The 18,434-nt window shown below is 27.1% G+C and overlaps 4 protein-coding genes across 5 annotated transcripts; 2 read left to right on the forward strand and 2 right to left on the reverse strand.

Annotated features, from left to right (window-relative positions):
* Positions 1–277: 277 nt before the first annotated feature.
* Positions 278–2,960, forward strand: LOC100748534 (mitochondrial uncoupling protein Bmcp). 2 transcript variants are annotated; one of them, XM_012388387.3, is made up of 8 exons: positions 278–296; positions 421–505; positions 603–750; positions 881–1,160; positions 1,230–1,348; positions 2,397–2,457; positions 2,536–2,625; positions 2,705–2,960. In XM_012388387.3, exons 2-8 carry the CDS (start codon positions 433–435, stop codon positions 2,867–2,869), a joined length of 936 nt encoding a protein of 311 aa, XP_012243810.1. In that variant the 5' UTR covers positions 278–296; positions 421–432; the 3' UTR covers positions 2,870–2,960. The 2 variants fall into 2 exon arrangements, with proteins under 2 accessions (XP_012243810.1, XP_003491374.1); XM_003491326.4 differs by lacking the exon at positions 278–296 and having other exon boundaries at positions 324–505.
* Positions 2,961–3,471: 511 nt separating this feature from the next.
* Positions 3,472–8,114, reverse strand: LOC100748891 (protein FAN). The gene is made up of 16 exons (XM_012388385.3): positions 7,828–8,114; positions 7,431–7,664; positions 7,159–7,357; positions 6,895–7,080; positions 6,753–6,824; positions 6,469–6,677; positions 6,238–6,400; positions 6,015–6,169; positions 5,590–5,768; positions 5,390–5,521; positions 5,120–5,323; positions 4,748–5,027; positions 4,451–4,681; positions 4,283–4,371; positions 3,965–4,216; positions 3,472–3,847 (listed from the first exon to the last, which is right to left on the reverse strand). The coding sequence occupies exons 1-16, from the start codon at positions 7,839–7,841 to the stop codon at positions 3,750–3,752; spliced, it is 2,697 nt and encodes an 898-aa protein (XP_012243808.1). The 5' UTR covers positions 7,842–8,114; the 3' UTR covers positions 3,472–3,749.
* A 155-nt stretch (positions 8,115–8,269) lies between these two features.
* On the forward strand, positions 8,270–11,913 carry LOC100748777 (ubiquitin carboxyl-terminal hydrolase 5). The gene is made up of 13 exons (XM_003491328.4): positions 8,270–8,526; positions 8,607–8,732; positions 8,835–9,011; positions 9,085–9,191; positions 9,272–9,799; positions 9,939–10,010; positions 10,087–10,279; positions 10,382–10,534; positions 10,605–10,786; positions 10,847–11,232; positions 11,312–11,524; positions 11,601–11,710; positions 11,778–11,913. Exons 1-13 carry the CDS (start codon positions 8,431–8,433, stop codon positions 11,841–11,843), a joined length of 2,409 nt encoding a protein of 802 aa, XP_003491376.1. The 5' UTR covers positions 8,270–8,430; the 3' UTR covers positions 11,844–11,913.
* A 121-nt stretch (positions 11,914–12,034) lies between these two features.
* Positions 12,035–18,190, reverse strand: LOC100748654 (unconventional myosin ID). Its single transcript, XM_003491327.4, has 15 exons — positions 17,967–18,190; positions 16,836–16,942; positions 16,531–16,726; positions 16,198–16,417; positions 15,898–16,110; positions 15,620–15,823; positions 15,322–15,520; positions 15,056–15,225; positions 14,700–14,960; positions 14,387–14,631; positions 14,146–14,308; positions 13,736–14,068; positions 13,473–13,663; positions 13,153–13,401; positions 12,035–13,069 (listed from the first exon to the last, which is right to left on the reverse strand). Exons 1-15 carry the CDS (start codon positions 18,053–18,055, stop codon positions 12,862–12,864), a joined length of 3,048 nt encoding a protein of 1,015 aa, XP_003491375.1. The 5' UTR covers positions 18,056–18,190; the 3' UTR covers positions 12,035–12,861.
* Positions 18,191–18,434: the final 244 nt, after the last annotated feature.

An 18,434-nucleotide genomic window follows, 5' to 3' on the forward strand; every position in this document is an offset into this window, starting at 1 on the left:
TACTGATATAACAAATTAATTGTTATTATTGATTATTATTTTTACGTAAACTTCATGATATAGATACTTACTGATTATACTGTTTGTGATTACAATAGTGACATTTTTAGAAGATTGATGTTAAATAAAAAATCTTATATTAGTTTCATAAAGAAATATATGTACGCGTGTTTTTTGTATTGTTTATTCGTATTTCTGTAAATGCAGTGTTAAAAAGTCGCTTGAAATAATTTTAAAGTCAGTTAATCTTACTGGAATGCATTTATTTCATTAGCTTTTTAGTCATTTTATACACGGTGTCATTAATATTTTTAATATTAATATTCATATAAAATATAATATTAATATTTCAAATCATATTATAAAATTTACAAATCAAATTTATTGTGTTAAAAGTAATTTATATCTATTAACCATAAGCTAAACGTTGTAATGGGAGAGAGTCAGTGGAATGATTGGAAACCTTTTATCTATGGGGGTTTAGCTTCGATTGTTGCAGAATTAGGTATGTGGTGTTATATTACAATAATTTTATTCTAAAAGTTTAATTATCTATCAATAACTTATTTACTCATCGTTTTTATAAATATATTTCTGGTTAGGTACTTTTCCTTTAGACACAACAAAAACACGTCTTCAAATCCAAGGACAAAAATTTGATCAAAAATATGCGCATCTAAAATATTCTGGTATGACAGATGCTTTATTTCAAATATCACAACAAGAGGGTTTTAAAGCTCTATATTCTGGGTAAAAAGAAGTTTGATTTATATACATATATATATATATATATATATATATATATATATATATATATTCAATATTTCATTTGGCTACTAGATAGGATTATTTTATTAGTACTAATTTTTTTATTATATAGGATTAGTTCAGCTATTTTAAGGCAAGCTACTTATGGAACTATAAAATTCGGTACCTATTATTCTTTAAAAAAAGCAGCTATGGATAAGTGGAAAACAGATGATTTAGTTGTTATAAATGTTATATGTGCTGCATTAGCTGGTGCTATTTCAAGTGCTATAGCTAATCCAACTGATGTAGTTAAAGTTCGTATGCAAGTAACTGGAATTAACTCAAATTTAACATTGTTTGGTTGTTTTCAAGATGTATATCAACATGAAGGTATTTGCGGTTTATGGAGGGTACGTAAATTAATAAATATAAATTTTAACAATATTTACATAATTTTATACACAAAAATTTGTATGCAGGGTGTGGGACCTACTGCTCAAAGAGCAGCAATTATTGCAGCTGTAGAATTGCCTATATATGATTACAGTAAAAAAAAGTTTATGGTTCTATTGGGAGATAGTATTAGTAATCATTTTGTGTAAGTAAACCGTATCTATATATTTTATTTAATTTTATATTGTTCTTTGATGACATTATATAAATAGATGTATATTATTGTATTAAAAATAGTTTATTTGAAAACAAGTATAAATTGTGTATTAGTCTTTCTTTTAATATTAATACGTAAATAATAAATAAACTCTTATCTGGGCTATTTCTGTTTATCACAAAATATTTATCACGCCATTATCATACTAACAAATGTTCAATAATGTTTTTAAAGCAAACATATTTCATGTGCTCTTTTACAGTATGTGATGTCATGTGAGTATATCTAAACATATCTTGTTTATTTTATGTTACAATTTCTTTAATAATGTTTATAATTTCTAATATTAGTATTATTTATTATATCTCCTAAATTTTTCTATCATATGACTTTGGTGATATACACATGATAAATATGTATAACTAACAAACAAAATTTTCTGTATTTTAATTTTGAATTAAATAACTCAAATAATTTTGACTTAGCAATATTAATAATATAGTGGTTTTATACTTAGTTAAAAAGGAAGTAACATTTTTCTAAAAGTGAAAAATTTTATTTCCAGGTTCTTTCACACTGTGGTGCACATGGGCACATTCTGTACGTGGACATTGAGATGACCACAGAGAATCAAAGTGGAAGTTATGTTTAATATTTCTTGTTTGTATATAAATTGTTAAAACTGTTATCCAGATGTCTAATCATCTTGAATTGCATAATCAATTGTTTCACTTACCATTTCATGCAAATTTATTTACAGAATTATATACAAGATTGAACACATAGTTTACTTTTGTTTTCTTTATTTTCTTTATGTATATTTTTTCTATGTATTGAACATTTTATAGTAAGTTCTAAAATATACCATACAGATCTTTTTTACAAGTTATAATATTGTAGATACCACATTGTATATTTGAATTTCAAGAGCCTGGATAAGGGTTGCTTTAATTTGGTAGAATGAAACAGGGCTTCAAAATTGTTATTGAATATACACATATGCATACTTACATATACATGTAATTATATACTTCAGGTCCAGTTTTATAGCTAGTATGGGAAGTGCAATAGCTTCTACTCCAATAGATGTTGTGCGTGTAAGTATAGTTAGTAAATATTTTATCATCTGTATTTACTTAAATTTACTTAAATTTACTGAAATGAAATTGTTACAGACACGTTTAATGAATCAAAGAAGGATACCTACCGCAAGTGGCATGTTACCACCTCATATTTATAATGGTAGTATAGATTGCTTTGTACAGGTATATATGGTTTAAAATATTATGTACATATATTTTTGTTCTTTTTAATAATATTATACGGATTTTATTTTTTTTGTAGACTTTTAAAAATGAAGGATTTTTAGCCTTATACAAGGGTTTTGTACCTACTTGGTTTAGAATGGGACCATGGAATATCATATTTTTTATAACATATGAACAGTTGAAACAATTGGATGATTCAAATTTATCATTAAATAATGAATTGGATCACTCAAATAAATAGTAGTAAATAGAAGAAAATAAATAAAACAAACAAGTATGTGTATATGAATATATGAAAAATTAGTGATAGTAATAATAGGTTACACAATTAACATTTGTATTACATAATTTATTTTTATGAAATGTTTATTTAAACATATGTGAAAAAACTATACAGGAAGTATACCAAAATAAATAGAATTTATTTTCTTTAGCAATATTGAAATTACAATCATTAGTGAAAGTATTCGAAGTAATATGACATCATATGCTATATGAAGAATATAAAGTCATGAATATTGAACATTCAATTTACATATAATTCAAAACGCACATTATGTTCACATTTTGTAGATTAAGTTGTAAGTTTTTATTTTTTATTTACTTTTTTTAGATTTATAAATACAATTGCAAATTACTTTTATTATTTAATTAATTTTATGTTCTTTGTATTTAGATTTATATTTTCATAAAAGAATAAGACTGAATGTTAGGAAATAAATTTATGAAATACATCCAAAGAACTTATAAAAACTATGTACTACATATCAGTATGTATAAATTTATGTATAAAAATTTGTTGTAGACTCAAATCTACAAAAAGAATATGTTAAAGAATCAGTATTTTAAATGTATGTATAATGTTTGTATTTGAGACTTTTTATAAACTGTTAGGAATGTGTAACAGTATGACATAAAATATGCTAAAATATTATAATATGCAACAAATGTTAGACTTTCAACGAATATTACAACAATTTTAAATGAATACGTCATGTATGTATTAGATACAGCTTTCCTGCTATATTATATCTACTAAGATGAAAAGTTTTGCTATAAACTGATGGTGAAATTTATAACTAAGGAATATTTCAGTCACATTGTAGATATTACAATATGAATTATACATTTTTACAATCCCATACGATTATTTTCCTGTCTTTTCCACCAGTTAAGACTATATTATTTTCTGTTGATACCGATAATGTATTAATTGGACCTAAAAAATGACTGTATTCTTAATTATCAGTAAAGTCATATGTAAATAAAGTTTTAAGTATCGAATATTCCAATGTAAATACAAGGAATTAATGTATTAATATATAGAATACTGTACCATTATGGCAATGTATTTGTGTAATAAAAACTGCTCCTTGGCGGTTCCAAACATTAATATTACCATTACTATCTCCTATTAATAAAAAACTTTTGAACCATGTTAGTGTTAGAGGTTCGTATTCTATAGTTGTACGATAAATCTGAGTACTTGTATGAATATCAATTATATTTAGTATTTTATCCTCTGCACATGAAATTATGCTTTTTCCTTCTTGATCAAACACCATTGCATTTATTTTACAATTATGTGCTGTAGAAAAGGAAATAAAGTGAATATGCCTTTTAAAATCGAGAAGATAATTATCATGAAATGTACCTTTTGCAGTAAATTGCAGATGATATGTATCCATATTCCATAAAAAAATTTCTCCATCTTCTGTGCCAGATACCAATAATGTTTCATCTCTATAAATATTCCACCAATAAAGATTTTTTAAACATACTATTTTATATTACTTACAAACCATAAGAAACATAATTTTACCCTGATATATTGATGCAAGTTACTTTAGAATCATGATCTAGTTGTGCAATAAGGCACTCAGCTGGTTTAATTTTTGTCCCAGAAGAATAGCTTTTCCATACTTTTGCTGTACAATCCCATGAACCAGAGATAATAATCTTACGACTATCACTTAAAGCTAAACAAGAAACAGCATCTTCATGTCCTTGTAGTATATCTATTACTCTACCAAATTCAATATCGTAAAATATCCTATGAAAAAAATTAATTAATAAAAAAGTGAAATATATATATGAAATATTTATTTAACATGCTTACAGTGAATTGTCCCAGGATCCGGCAACTAATATATTGCGATGAGAAGATGTATAATATGATACACAAGAGGAAAGTGATAATGATGATAAAGATACATTACGTGTTAATTTTTTATTTTTTATACTATATAATTTAAGCATTCCATCTTGTCCAACTGATATTATTTCATTAATTTCTTCCTTATTCTGTATGATAATGCTACTTACACTTTCTTTATGAGATTGAAACATTATTAATTCATGTAATTCAAAAGTCTTTTCTATAGGATTTTCTTTATTTTCTGAAAGAAATTATTTTTTATTACACATATTTATAATACATTTATATTTCATTAACTTTAATTTATTTAAATTGAGATTATATATCATATACCTGTTTCACTTGCAACTGATGCTGAAGTAGTTTTAATATGCAATTTATGCAGAGTAAGTATAGAACGTTTGGGGTGTGGTAAAGTAAAAATTTGTTTTGGTATTTGACCAAACTCCATAATTTGTATCTCCAAACCATGCCTATCATTGATATCTTTAATAGTGTCTAAGTTAACTGCTCCTTCATAGCATAAATAGAAAAATACTGAAATGCAGTATATTATAAAATAAATGTTATTTGTACGTCAACTTTTATAATTAAATAGTTTACCATTATTAGCTTTCTCTGCTTCAATTCCTCTTTGTTTATATCCAAAAATTAAATCAATCCAGTGATGAAGATTTTGAGAAACATAATCACTCTCTAACGCATTTCTTAATACTTGTACAAAATGAGCTGGTCCTAGAATTTGATAACTAATTCGTATTAAATTACAAATAATTATTTCTTATGAATTAAAAAACACATACCATTTGCCCATGGTGGTAACTGTACATCTCCTATTTTTGTTCCATCATGTCGATATCCAAAATCAATGCCATAACTATTTATTAAAAAATCACCACCATTGTTTGTGTCATAAAATTCTGGGATCAGTTCTTTAAAGTCAGACATGTTCACCAAAACATTTTTCCAAACGTCAGCTACACTGTTAGGTGTTTTTGTTGGTAAGAGTGAAACAAAAAATCGATTCTGCAGAGTCGACAAAGTAATTATTTTTACAGTACAATAAGCAATTACCATAAAATTTTACCTTGTCTGTGCAACCAAAAATTTTATACACATACATTTATTATCACTACTAGAGTCAACAACATATATATTTCCTTAACGTTCATAAATTTAATACTCTCAAAGAATCGTAGCAACACATATTTAAAAAAAAAACACATACCTATTGAACATTCTATCTGGATGATCAAATCTTCCATTTTGTAAACAAAGCATGTACTGAGGATATTTTCGTACTAAATAAAATAATACAAATCCTGGGGCACTGTAATGAGAACCATACAAAAATTTTGGTTCTGACATTTCCAAATATCGTTCCTAAAACATAATAACACCATTATCTCACTCCTGACATATATATTTTGCATATCAAAAAAGAAATACACCTTTAATCTTTCTAACCGATTTGGCTCAAGAGCTCCAATAGGCTTTGAAAGATCTCTATAAATACTAGGATCATTTAAATCCAATGTAGCAGATGTGTAATCTTGTAATACCCAAGGCATAACTGGATACTGAGTTAAATCATGAAAAGTTCTATCTGCCAAACTGAAAAATAATATTTAAGTTAAACTGTACAATTAAATATTTCAATTATTTATTAATATAAAAGTTACCTATTAATGTACAAGAGATAATCATAATTTGACAAAGAACCATTTTGCCACCTCATAGTCATTTGATCCTGAGGTACTCTTTCTAAAGAAACTGTAGGTTGATTTAATAAATTTGTGTATAATTCATCCCTGTCATTTTGAGTTTTTAATGATATAAATAGATGTTCAACTTTATTTTCAGGCTGTCGTAACCACTTTATTTCAAGCCCCTATGTTTAAAACAATTTTAAAATATCTATATCAAATTACAATGATTAGACATTGATATACAAAGCTATACTTACAATTTGGCTTAGAAGGAATCGTCGTTTATTAATATTAATAATATCATTCAGTTGTATTTTTAAAACTGGATGCTAAAATCATAAAATTATTCTTCTAATAACTTGCCTAAATTATTTATCATTGACACTATAAAATACATACTTGGTCTAAATTATTATAAGGTTGAAAATAAATTCTTGAAGTTGTTAAAAGTATTCTTCCTGGATTTATAACAAGAGGCAACACTTTATTTGCTTGAGTTTCTAACACTACCTGCTCATATAAGTCTCCTAACCATGATGTATCAAATGATACTCTAGATTGTCGAGAGTGTACAATCGCCATAATCTACATAAGAATAATAATTTAGTAACATTATTTTAAAGATTTTAGTATAATAACATACATAATGATTTTAAAATATACCATTGCATTTTGTTCAGCTGTTGGCAAAGTAGCTGCTCTAAATAACTGTAGGATTTGTGGAAGACAATCATCTATTTTTGCATAATTAAAGTAAAAATGAAAAGTAGTATTTTGGTGTATGAATTTATATGGTGCAAGTATATTTTTCTCCAACATTTTCACATATTGTTTGCATTGAACCAATAATATATTGCTACATCTTGTAAATAAAATAAAGATTGTTAATGCAAGTAAACTATTATAGTGGTATATTAAAAGTTAAAAATACAAACTTTGCTAGATCATTGTTGGATTGACATTGATCAATAGCTATAGTTTCTTTGAGTTGAATTTTAATTAAAGGCTGATTAATATCCTTATTTACAAATACTAAGGATTTTGAACAGAATTTTAATCTTCCATCTCTCCATGTTTGTTCTTCTGAAGTAGAATTATCAACAAGTTTCATTTGAACACTATAATCTTCAAAAAATATTTCTCCTGAATCCAAAAGGAGCATTGTAAACCTGATAGATTTATTTACAGTACATAACATATTATTAAATAACTTAAAAAGATATTTGTTAAATAATAATTACACTATTGCGTATAATTTTAAATTGACAAACGTAGAAATTAGTTATATTTTTATAAATAAGCACATATAATTAGAAAGAAAGATTAAATTACCTTTCTTTTTCCATTGTTGCAAAAGTAAATGCAAATTATAAGAAGGATTTATAATAAATGATACGCATAATTTGATTGAATTCTTTTTATGCACAAAATTTACGTGATCATTTCCCAGTAAATAAAATATGAACTTTATTTTAGGTTAATGACAGTATGAATCATCACATACATATATAACATCTGTGTACCGTCTGCTCAACAACTATTCACCGAAACAGCAAGGCTTGTTCTTTTTCGTGCATTCTTGCAATATAAGTTTAAATCTATAAAAATTAAAAATTAGAAGAGATAAATAGTTTCAGTTATTTAATCAAAAACTATAAACTACAATAATATATATTTTTTTCATGGTGTTCTTTTAAGTGTCATGAGTCACTTAAAGATATTGTACTAAATTGAAATATGAAAATTGTGTGATTACCATTGAGCACCACTGGTTTTTAAAGAGAAACGAGAAGAGTCGAATATATTCCGGTTTCTTCTTCTCATTCCTCAAATCACGCATATCATCAATACGACGAGCCGGTGATTTTTAACACGATTATTTTTCAATTTGTTCGGACATTTTCTTTTTTTTATGGTGACTACATTTTCTTTGTAATGGAGGAATTGATGAAACATTTATCCAATATTAGGGTACCACAGAAAAATGATAAAATATATAAGGATGAGTGTGTTTATTCTTTTGATACTCCAGTAAGATGTCATGAAGATCTTATAATTAGAGAAAATGATACAATGATAATATAATTATTTTCATTGTTTTTTCTTTTAAGGATACTTATACTGGTTTGTATGTTAATCTTACCACGTTCTTGGGATTAGGCCAGGATTATGTACAACATTATTATCAATTAACAGAAAATCCTGTGTTTCTACATATTAAAAGAAAAAGAAAAGAGGTGAGTACTTTACTATATCTAAAAAATAAAATCGTAAAAAATATGTTAGTACAAAATACAAATTGCTTATATATAATACAAAATATATGTTAATATTTATAGATTCCTTCTAAACATCAAGGAGATGGCCCTGAAAAGAAAATTACTAGATTAGCAATAGGAACAACAGATGGATTTACACCAGATCAACAAAAATATACGTACCACGAATCTTATGAAATTGTTATTCTACCAAATTTTATTACAGTACCATATCCAACAGACAATTTACCACAAGAAGTAAGTTTTACATAAAAAGAAGAATAAAGAGTAGGAACAATAAAAAATTACATGAAAAATTTGATGTATATAGGTAGAAGTTGCAATTAAATCTATATTAGAAGCAGAATCTGCAACAAAAATAGCAGAAGTAGAGGCATTGGCTGGAACTTGGGATGGAGAAATAAAGGCAGTTTCAAAGTAAGAACAAAAGTTCAAGTATGTACTAATTTAAAAAATATTCTTTTTATCATTATTTTAAATAATTATCAAATTCTTAGACATGCAGCAAATCTTAAACAATTAGATAATGGAAAAAAGATACCACCTAGTGGATGGAAGTGTGAAAAATGTGATTTAACTCAAAATCTCTGGCTTAATTTAACTGATGGTAGTATTCTCTGTGGACGTAAATTTTATGATGGAACAGGAGGAAATGATCATGCAGTAGAACATTATAGAGTAACGGGTTACTCATTAGCAGTGAAATTAGGGACTATAACCAAAGAAGGAAAAGCAGATGTGTTTTCATATGATGAAGATGATATGGTGGAAGATCCAAATTTAGTAGCACATTTAGCTCATTGGGGTATTAATATTGCTCAAATGGAAAAAACTGATAAATCTATGATAGAGCTTGAATTAGATCTCAATCAAAGATTTGGTGAATGGGTTGCACTTCAAGAAGCAGCAAGTAAATTAACACCTTTGTATGGACCTGGGTATACAGGACTTGCTAACTTAGGAAACTCTTGTTACTTAAACAGTGTGATGCAGATGTTATTCGCGATTCCAGATTTTTTCAAAAGGTTTGCAACTTGATTTTAAATAAACAAATAGTATCATGTAAAGCTTTTTATGTTGTATAGGAGAAAAGTTTAATCAGTACTATAACAATTATTTAATTAATGTTTTTATATATTTATTTAATGTTTTAATGAATTTCAGATTTGTAAAAAGTGCAGCACAGATACTTCAGCAGAATTACACTGATCCAGCAAATGATTTTAATGTTCAAATGTAAGTTAAGAAAAAATGAAAGTATGGCATATAAATTTACTTACCAATTTTAAGATACAAGAAATTAATATTATAGGAGTAAGCTTGGAACTGGTTTACTTTCTGGTAAATATTCAGTTCCTCCAGATACGAACAATGAACACGAATCACGTCAAGGTATTCCACCACGGATGTTTAAAACATTAGTCGGCCGTGGACACCCCGGATTTTCTTCAAATCGACAGCAAGATGCGCAAGAATTCTTTCTTCACATCATAAATATCATAGACGTAATATTGTCACATTTTATATTTTTAATAGACATATAAAAATAATCTACTTCAATTTTCATATGAAGTTACAATACTAATATCAGGAAATTGATCGCACAGCGTCACAGTCGTCATCAAACGAATCCTACTGATTGTTTTAAATTCCAAGTTGAAGAAAGGTATCAGTGTAGTCGGTCTAACAAAGTAAAGTACACTTATCGTACTGAATACTTACTACCACTTCCAATACCTGTAGAAACTGCCATAAATAAAGTAAATGATTTATATAACTTATATATCTAAACTAAAAAATATACATTTACTTAACATATATTGCATATAGGACGAAGTCGCAGCTTATGAAACATTGAAGAGCGAAACTGAAGCAAAAGGACAAAAATTGGATACAAATGCGCTTGTCAGACCACGCATAAAACTATCATCTTGTTTGCAAACATTTATTCGGTCAGAAATAGTGGAGCAATTTTATAGTTCAGCTTTAAATGAAAAGACAACAGCGCAAAAGTAAGTTATGATGCATATAATGTTTTACTGCACATAATTAATAAGCGTACTCTTTTATAGAACGACTAGACTCTCTACTTTTCCGGATTATCTATTAATTCATTTAAAAAAGTTCACGATGAAAGAAGATTGGACACCAGCGAAGTTAGATGTAGCAGTGGAAATGCCAGACATACTAAACTTAAGTTCTCTTCGAGGTTTTGGTTTGCAACCCACAGAAGAATTATTACCGGAAACAGTTGGCACCGAACCTCCACCACTTGTTTATGATTCCGTGATATTGAATCAGTTGACAGATATGGGATTTCCACCAGAAGCCTGTGAAAGAGCTCTCTATTTTACGGAAAATCGTGGTTTAGAAGCAGCCACAAACTGGTTAATGGAACATATCGCGGATTCGGATTTTGCGGATCCGTTTGTACCACCCGGAATTGATGTTAAACCAGGTAACTAATCCTTTTCTCCAAATTTCCCTATAAATGAATTTAATAACATTCATATTTGTTTTTGTTTATTCAATCTTAGAAAAAGACAAATTTATGGCAAATGAAGATGCTGTGGCTATGCTAATGGGAATGAGTTTCACAAGAGAACAAGCAACAAAAGCGCTTAAAGCGACTGATAACAATTTAGAACGCGCAGCAGATTGGATTTTTAGTCACCAAAATGAATTGGATGCTTTAGAAGTTGAAGACAAACCAAAACATTCCAAAGAAGTATTTAAAGACGGAACCGACCGTATGTTCGCTTTTCAGTATTTAATAATGCAAAGAATTACTCATATCGAGATAATTGTTGTATTTTCATATTTTAGAATATAAATTAGTAGGATTTATATCACATATGGGTACATCGACAATGGTAGGACATTATGTGTGTCATCTTCTGAAAGATAATCGATGGGTAATATACAATGATGACAAAGTATGTGTCGCAAGTATAAAATAAATTGTAATATAGTAAATGCACTCATTTAAATCGTTTATTGCAGGTTGCATTATCTGAAAATCCACCAAAAGAATTAGGATATATATATCTATATCAACGCATTGATTAGATTACATTATTATTTTGTATAAAAAATGTATTCTATTACACTTCAACAATAAAAAAATGTAATAAATAAAGAAATTCGTATCTTTTAATTTATGGAAAGACATTTTCAATTTAGAAACATTTTTTGTCATACGTAAATGATTTATTGTTTCTGCTTATGGTTACTTATATAATTTTATACATAAATAAAAATATGTAAAAATGTAAATTTATTTTTTAACAATGGCACCATTTTATGATGTGCTATATCATATTACATTTTTTATCTCAACTCGTACAGCATTATTAAAACACAACATTAATATAATTAGAAAATTTTCAATACAATAATTATGTGACAAATTTTTCATTAATATTTATTTTTTTATTATGCTATCTATTATTTATGCTTAATAGTGTTAAAATTTTGATTAATCTATATATCAGTTTTAACATACATATAAATTGTATTTTTTATAAATCTTATTAAATTTCCACATAATATATAAATATTCAACGATGGTGTAAAAATATATTTTCAAAAATATTTTAAGTAAAATGCCACATTGGTAAATATGTATTAAGACTACTGTACCAAAGAATGATACTTTTTAAAACAATACTGTGTTAATTCTCTTAAGACCTATGTATCATTCCAATTTAGAAATTTACAACTTATTCACATAAATAATGCATTTAATTCTTACAATTTGAAATGCACTACTTTTAATGGATTTAATTTTGTACGTATTTACATAAAGAAGTTTTGTTCCCATTACTTATTTGATACAGTAAAATACTCGTAAAATACTCGCGTATTTGCACTAAAAATGCTTTATGTTACTAAATTACTGTATTGTCACTTGTTTTTAGCTTACGACCCTATTAATATCCCTAATATTATTTGTACATTAATAGATGTATGAATATATAAAAAGATATTTTCAAAAAATATTTTTGCAGTAACATTATTAGTATATATAATAATTTAACCTTAATATTTATGATAAAATATTAGAAAGGCAGTTGAAAGGATTATTTTAGTTAGCGGTTCTAAACCTTGTATTAGCACTTCCTTCAATTATACCGACTGACGGCGGAATGACATATATGATATTTTCACCATCTTTTTTAAACGTTGGTTCATGAACTTCAGGATGTACTTCTACTCGTAATACTTTACTCTTATTTCCTAGCATACATTTAAATTTTACATCCACTGTAATTTGTAGATCAGCAGAACGTAATCTAGCATAAAATATAATATTTTAATATATACTCAAGCAGCGAAGCTTTGCATATAAAATTTTAAACAATAAATATGTACTCACTGATTATATTTATTACTTAAAATGCCAACAAGTTCTCCAACTCTATCATCTTTAGCAATGATTGACATAATAAAATCATTTCCTCGATTTGAATGAATTGTTATAAGCTGATCTTTCCCAGGTGATACACTTAAACCTGTTATTTCCGTTATTGGCATGCCTTTTTTCATATTTTTAAATTTAGAACTTTCAAGCTTGTATATTGCATGTTCAGTAACTACTAGTACACGATCCTTTGGTTTATTAAATCTATAATTATAATTTACTTATAATGGAATTAATAAAATTCAGCATGTAATGTAACAGCACTCAATACAAACCTGTTCGTTTTTCTAATAAATGCACTAAATAAAACTGCTTTAAAATGATCAGTATTGCGAAGATTATTTATTGAAGAATTAAAAATATCACTTTGAGGATTTTCATCTGGTTTGGAAAGATAATTCCCTTCCCAACGTCTATCTTGTCCCCAATGAAGTCGCTTTGAACGCAAAACTATGCCCGCAGCCATCTAAGATTGTGTTAATGTCAAAAATTGGAATTAAGAATTAGCTATCTTGATTGATGATATATATATATATACCTTCAGTCGTAGTTGAGGCCAGTCCTCTCTAGGGATAAGTCTGAGAATCATCCATGCCCACCATCTTTCATACATCATTTTTAAAGCAAATATTATGTGTCTCACAGCAAAATTTTCACAAGGCCAAGTTAAATGTTTGCCGTAATCCCGCATTGTTTTTGCATTTTGAAACATTTTTTCTAATTCCTTGATATAGGTGTACATTTTATATTTTTGATAATGTTTCATTATAATAAGGGCAGCTTTCATCTTTTTATACTTTTGACGGCATAAATATCCTCTCCATTGCTTTTGTAATAATATTACAATACCCGGGATCAAATCGGTACGTGCCTAAAAATAAATATGTTTTGAAGTATTTGTTTCAATATTTGCGTAATTTTAAATAGACAAAATTAAATAACGCTGACCTTTTCTAATGCAAAAAGTGTTTGTGGCGAACGAATAAATATTTTAGTATGTCCATATTTTACATCATTACTAAAACCTTTTTCATCCATTAAAGTACGTACACCATCTTTGTCACTACCACCTCTAAAATTTGGCCAAGTGTATTGAGATATCATCTTATACCTGATAAAGACAATTTCATTGGTAATATACTTTAAAAAATTTCGTTATGTAATAATCACATTACTTTTCTGCATATACCGTTTTAAAAATGTGTCATATCGTTGACGATACACAAAACCTGCTCTTCTAACTAATACATTTTCGAGAAGACCTAAATATCGTGCTTGATGATTTACTCTTTCTTCATCAAATACAACTGGTGACTTAACTTCATTAGGTTTTATACACCTCACATAAAATGGTTCTTTGCTTGTTAGGTTCTTAACCAGAGCTATCATGGAATTACGGAAAAGAGTTCCAGCTGTTAAAGGCCTTTTTGTTGTCTAAAATAAAATAATATAACAATAAAAATAATGTAATACGCAATTACGTAGTAAATGTATTTACATACTTTTAGAATGTTTTGTGCACCTTCAGGCCACATTTTGCTAACTATTGGATTACTGCTTTTATAAAGTAAACGTTTAAAATCCTGAAATAACGTATCTTTATTTTTATCTAAAAAGCCATTAATATTATATATTACATCTCCAGCATAATGCTTAATCTTAAATTGAATTTTATGTTGAAGTTCTTTATCCATTGGCTTCAATTGTCGAGAGGCATAATGTTTATGATCAAGTAATTTTTGATCCATAGCTTCTAGAACCATCTAGAAATAATTTGTTATACAGAATAATCATAATCTTTGTAAGTATAGTATATAATAAATAATGAATATTAATATAATAAATTAAGAAAACTGACTTCATCTGTGACTTTGCCGACATTAAGGCAAGCTTCATCCATAATTGCTATCATTCCTTTATGAGGTTGTTCTACTAAGTCACAAATTATTTGATTATTGAAATAATCAATATTTTGCCATGCAATACCTTCCCTTTTATATTCTTCTTGTTCTTGTTTTAATACCAATTCTAAAATATTAAATGTAATTAATAATAATGTATCTAATAATATTAAATGTCTATTTAATTTTTTCAATATAATAAGTTTATGTAAAATTTTCTTACCAATGAACAATTGTTGCAACTTTTCATTACAGTAATTAATACAGAATTGTTCAAAACTATTTATATCAAAAATTTCAAAACCATATATGTCAAGTACTCCAATTACTGTTCTATATCTTTTATAAGCTTCTGTATCATTTACATTAATTGCACTATTAACACGAGATACAATTTCAGTAAACAACCTTTCATATACAGCCTAAAACATAATTTAGTTGTTATTATTTAATAAAAATTTAAATAATATTTACTTATTTTTTAAATATGGGAAACAAATAACTATAAAAGCAAATATTACCTTAGCAAAGGCATCTCTACCATATTCTGCCTCTGTTGAAGTATGAGTTTTTTGCATAACTTCTCCACCTGCTGCAATAACTCTTTGTGTAAGAGCTGTACTTAATTCCTGTACACTAATAGAAAATAAATTTGCTGTATCGTTTAAAGCAGTTCTATTTTCAATGAAAAGTTTATCGTCAATAAGTTTAAAAGTAATGTTGCCCTGCAAACCAAATTTCATATTAGAAATGAAATAGTAACTTTTTAATTTTCTTCATTATTTTAGTTACAACAAACCAAATGTAATATGCCAGCAATGATATTCCAGATCGTCTGCACTTCATTTTGAGTGAATCCAAGAGTAGACATAGCTGAAGTAACTGTTTTATAGTCACTTTTATCAGTTGCATTGGTTTTATTACAATTTCCAGCACAAACATAGAAATAAGCAGCTGGATCTCGTACTAGGCGTAATTTATTTAACTCTGTTTCACTGGAACCATTTAATAACTGCAAATTTTAAGTAAACTGTTTTGCAAATACAATACTTTATGTGCAGTGAAGAAAAATAATATACAATGAAATTATTGTTAATACCTGGTAGAAACAATGAAAATTCCGTTCACCATTTTGCTGATATACAACTCTTGACTTTTCCAATAAATAGTTAGTAACATGACCACCAATTGGATCACCTTTGAAATTAAAATCTATATCCATGTATTTTCCAAACCGAGATGAATTATCATTTCTATTTGTTTTTGCATTTCCAAAAGCTTCCAGTATTGAATTAGATTGTATAAGAATATTTTTTACTCTAACAGACGAGAAAATATAATATTAGATGCTATAGATACAAACTTCTAAAGACAAATGAAATGACTTGAGAAAATTTAACAATGAGATACTATTCTTGAATGATCTATATACCTTTCTATTTCTTGTTGACCACTTAAATTGGTAACTGCAGCAATATATTTCATAATAATTTTACTTGCTTCTGTTTTACCAGAACCAGATTCCCCACTAATTACAATACAAGTATCACGACGTTGTTGCTTCATTTCTCTGTGCACTGCATCAGCAATTGCAAAAATATGTGGTGGATTTTCAAATAATTCTCTATCTAAAATATAATTTTTTAAATTGTTCTTATATATTATTTGATAATTTTTAATTATTTTGTTTAGTCAACATGTGATTATGACATTACTATGTGAAATATGATCTTTTACCTTTATATTTATTAATATAATCATTGTCATATATATTTACACTTCTGTATGGATTTATGCTGATACATACTTCTCCAATGTACGTATAAATTTTTCCACCATTGTATCTAAAATAAAATTAAATATAAGTATAATAAATAAATATAATTCAATAGAACTTTGATATATATATGTGCTAATATATAAACTTGTTTTTATTTTTGAAAAATAAATTTTATCGTCTTATCAATTATTTTTTATCATTAAATGCAACTGATGTTTTAGTTTATTTATTAAGTATTATAATATAATATAAAATTAAGGTTAAAAATTAAATACGTTTACTACGTATTCTACGTAGGAAATGTGTATTACGTATAAAACAATTTACAATACAAACGTATACAATTCATTATACTAAGTTGCGTTATCTATCTTCGTTATCAATCGCGCGCTTAAAACTATACATTTTTTCGAATGATCTTTACTTTAAAGAATATATGTATTTATTTATAAACAGAATAAGTGTCTCACTTTTAAATGAAATGTAACTAAATATGTGTTTCATACATAGAATAAAAGAAATTATAAACATTTTTATTATCAAGAATAGTTAGTTAAGTATCATGTAAAGTTTAAGATACCAAAGAACCGAAGACGATGACTCATAGAACACGGAACAAGATAAGACTTAAATATTACTTATTATAAAACTAAATATCTTTAACATATACTAATAGCTTTCTATATAAAAATGTAAACACATTAAAATATGTATTATAATTAACGATTTTATATAAATATAAAAACGGAAAGAAATGCATAAATTCATAGTTATGGAAATAAAATCCATGTTCAGGAGCATATTATCATTTGAGGGTGATCTCAGTACAAAATTTTTATGTATTCTATTATATCATGGGTATTGTATATAGGTCAAGTTCAAATCCAAATAACGAAACCGAATTGCAACCACCTGCTATACGGTTAGCCACGCCCTCTTGGTGGATTATCTACGAAATACTAACACTATCGAAACATAAACAGGACACCTGTCACGTTCTTTAAAGGAAAAGTAACTTGTATTCCTCAATTTCCCGCCAATTTCCTGATTTACCGCCTTATTCATCACTAGTCAAAACATAATCTTACCTAACTCGTAAATTTTCCACAATTTTTTCCAATGTGATTTCATCCAAAAGGACCAAATCTCCAATACCGATTTCCTCTTGCGTTGCCATTTTTTTAATAATAAATATATATGCGTGATTTATGGTTCCATATACCTCTAAATACAAATAACTTGTTCCTTGTGGAGTCCAGCTCCTTCGAACACACCGTCTTCGCCGCTAAGCGAATGACGACTGCGGTTAACTGAAACCTCTAACCTACCTTTCACCCCTCCATAATCATAACTGCAGGAGCGTTGCTGCGATGTGCATTAGCATTTACTTGGATTTTTAATACAACATATCAAACATATTATTTTACAACTATATATTTAAGATATTATTATTGCAAATAATAAATAAATTATAAAGAAACAAATTATAGTATTATAATAGACATATAAACTACAAAATTGAAATTTATTGATCATTCATTTTAGTTATTCTCTAT

This window comes from Bombus impatiens, unplaced genomic scaffold (genome assembly GCF_000188095.3).
Source record: "Bombus impatiens unplaced genomic scaffold, BIMP_2.2 scf_0548, whole genome shotgun sequence".
NCBI lineage: Eukaryota > Metazoa > Arthropoda > Insecta > Hymenoptera > Apidae > Bombus > Bombus impatiens.

What these genes read in the sequence shown, in the direction of transcription:
- LOC100748534 (XM_012388387.3), top strand. Translation starts at nt 433, where the DNA reads ATGGGAGAGAGTCAGTGGAATGATTGGAAACCTTTTATCTATGGGGGT. An exon ending in TTTAAAGCTCTATATTCTGG is followed by an intron (nt 751 to 880) that starts GTAAAAAGAAGT and finishes TTTATTATATAG; the next exon opens with GATTAGTTCAGCTATTTTAA. An exon ending in CTCCAATAGATGTTGTGCGT is followed by an intron (nt 2,458 to 2,535) that starts GTAAGTATAGTT and finishes AAATTGTTACAG; the next exon opens with ACACGTTTAATGAATCAAAG.
- LOC100748891 (XM_012388385.3), bottom strand. An exon ending in CAGCTGAACAAAATGCAATG is followed by an intron (nt 7,081 to 7,158) that starts GTATATTTTAAA and finishes ATTCTTATGTAG; the next exon opens with ATTATGGCGATTGTACACTC. An exon ending in AGCAGAGAAAGCTAATAATG is followed by an intron (nt 5,324 to 5,389) that starts GTAAACTATTTA and finishes ACTGCATTTCAG; the next exon opens with TATTTTTCTATTTATGCTAT.
- LOC100748777 (XM_003491328.4), top strand. Translation starts at nt 8,431, where the DNA reads ATGGAGGAATTGATGAAACATTTATCCAATATTAGGGTACCACAGAAA. An exon ending in TTAAAAGAAAAAGAAAAGAG is followed by an intron (nt 8,733 to 8,834) that starts GTGAGTACTTTA and finishes TAATATTTATAG; the next exon opens with ATTCCTTCTAAACATCAAGG. An exon ending in ATTCCAGATTTTTTCAAAAG is followed by an intron (nt 9,800 to 9,938) that starts GTTTGCAACTTG and finishes AATGAATTTCAG; the next exon opens with ATTTGTAAAAAGTGCAGCAC.
- LOC100748654 (XM_003491327.4), bottom strand. Translation starts at nt 18,055, where the DNA reads ATGGCAACGCAAGAGGAAATCGGTATTGGAGATTTGGTCCTTTTGGAT. An exon ending in TTATATTAATAAATATAAAG is followed by an intron (nt 16,727 to 16,835) that starts GTAAAAGATCAT and finishes ATTATATTTTAG; the next exon opens with ATAGAGAATTATTTGAAAAT. An exon ending in GTAGAGATGCCTTTGCTAAG is followed by an intron (nt 15,521 to 15,619) that starts GTAATATTTGCT and finishes ATTATGTTTTAG; the next exon opens with GCTGTATATGAAAGGTTGTT.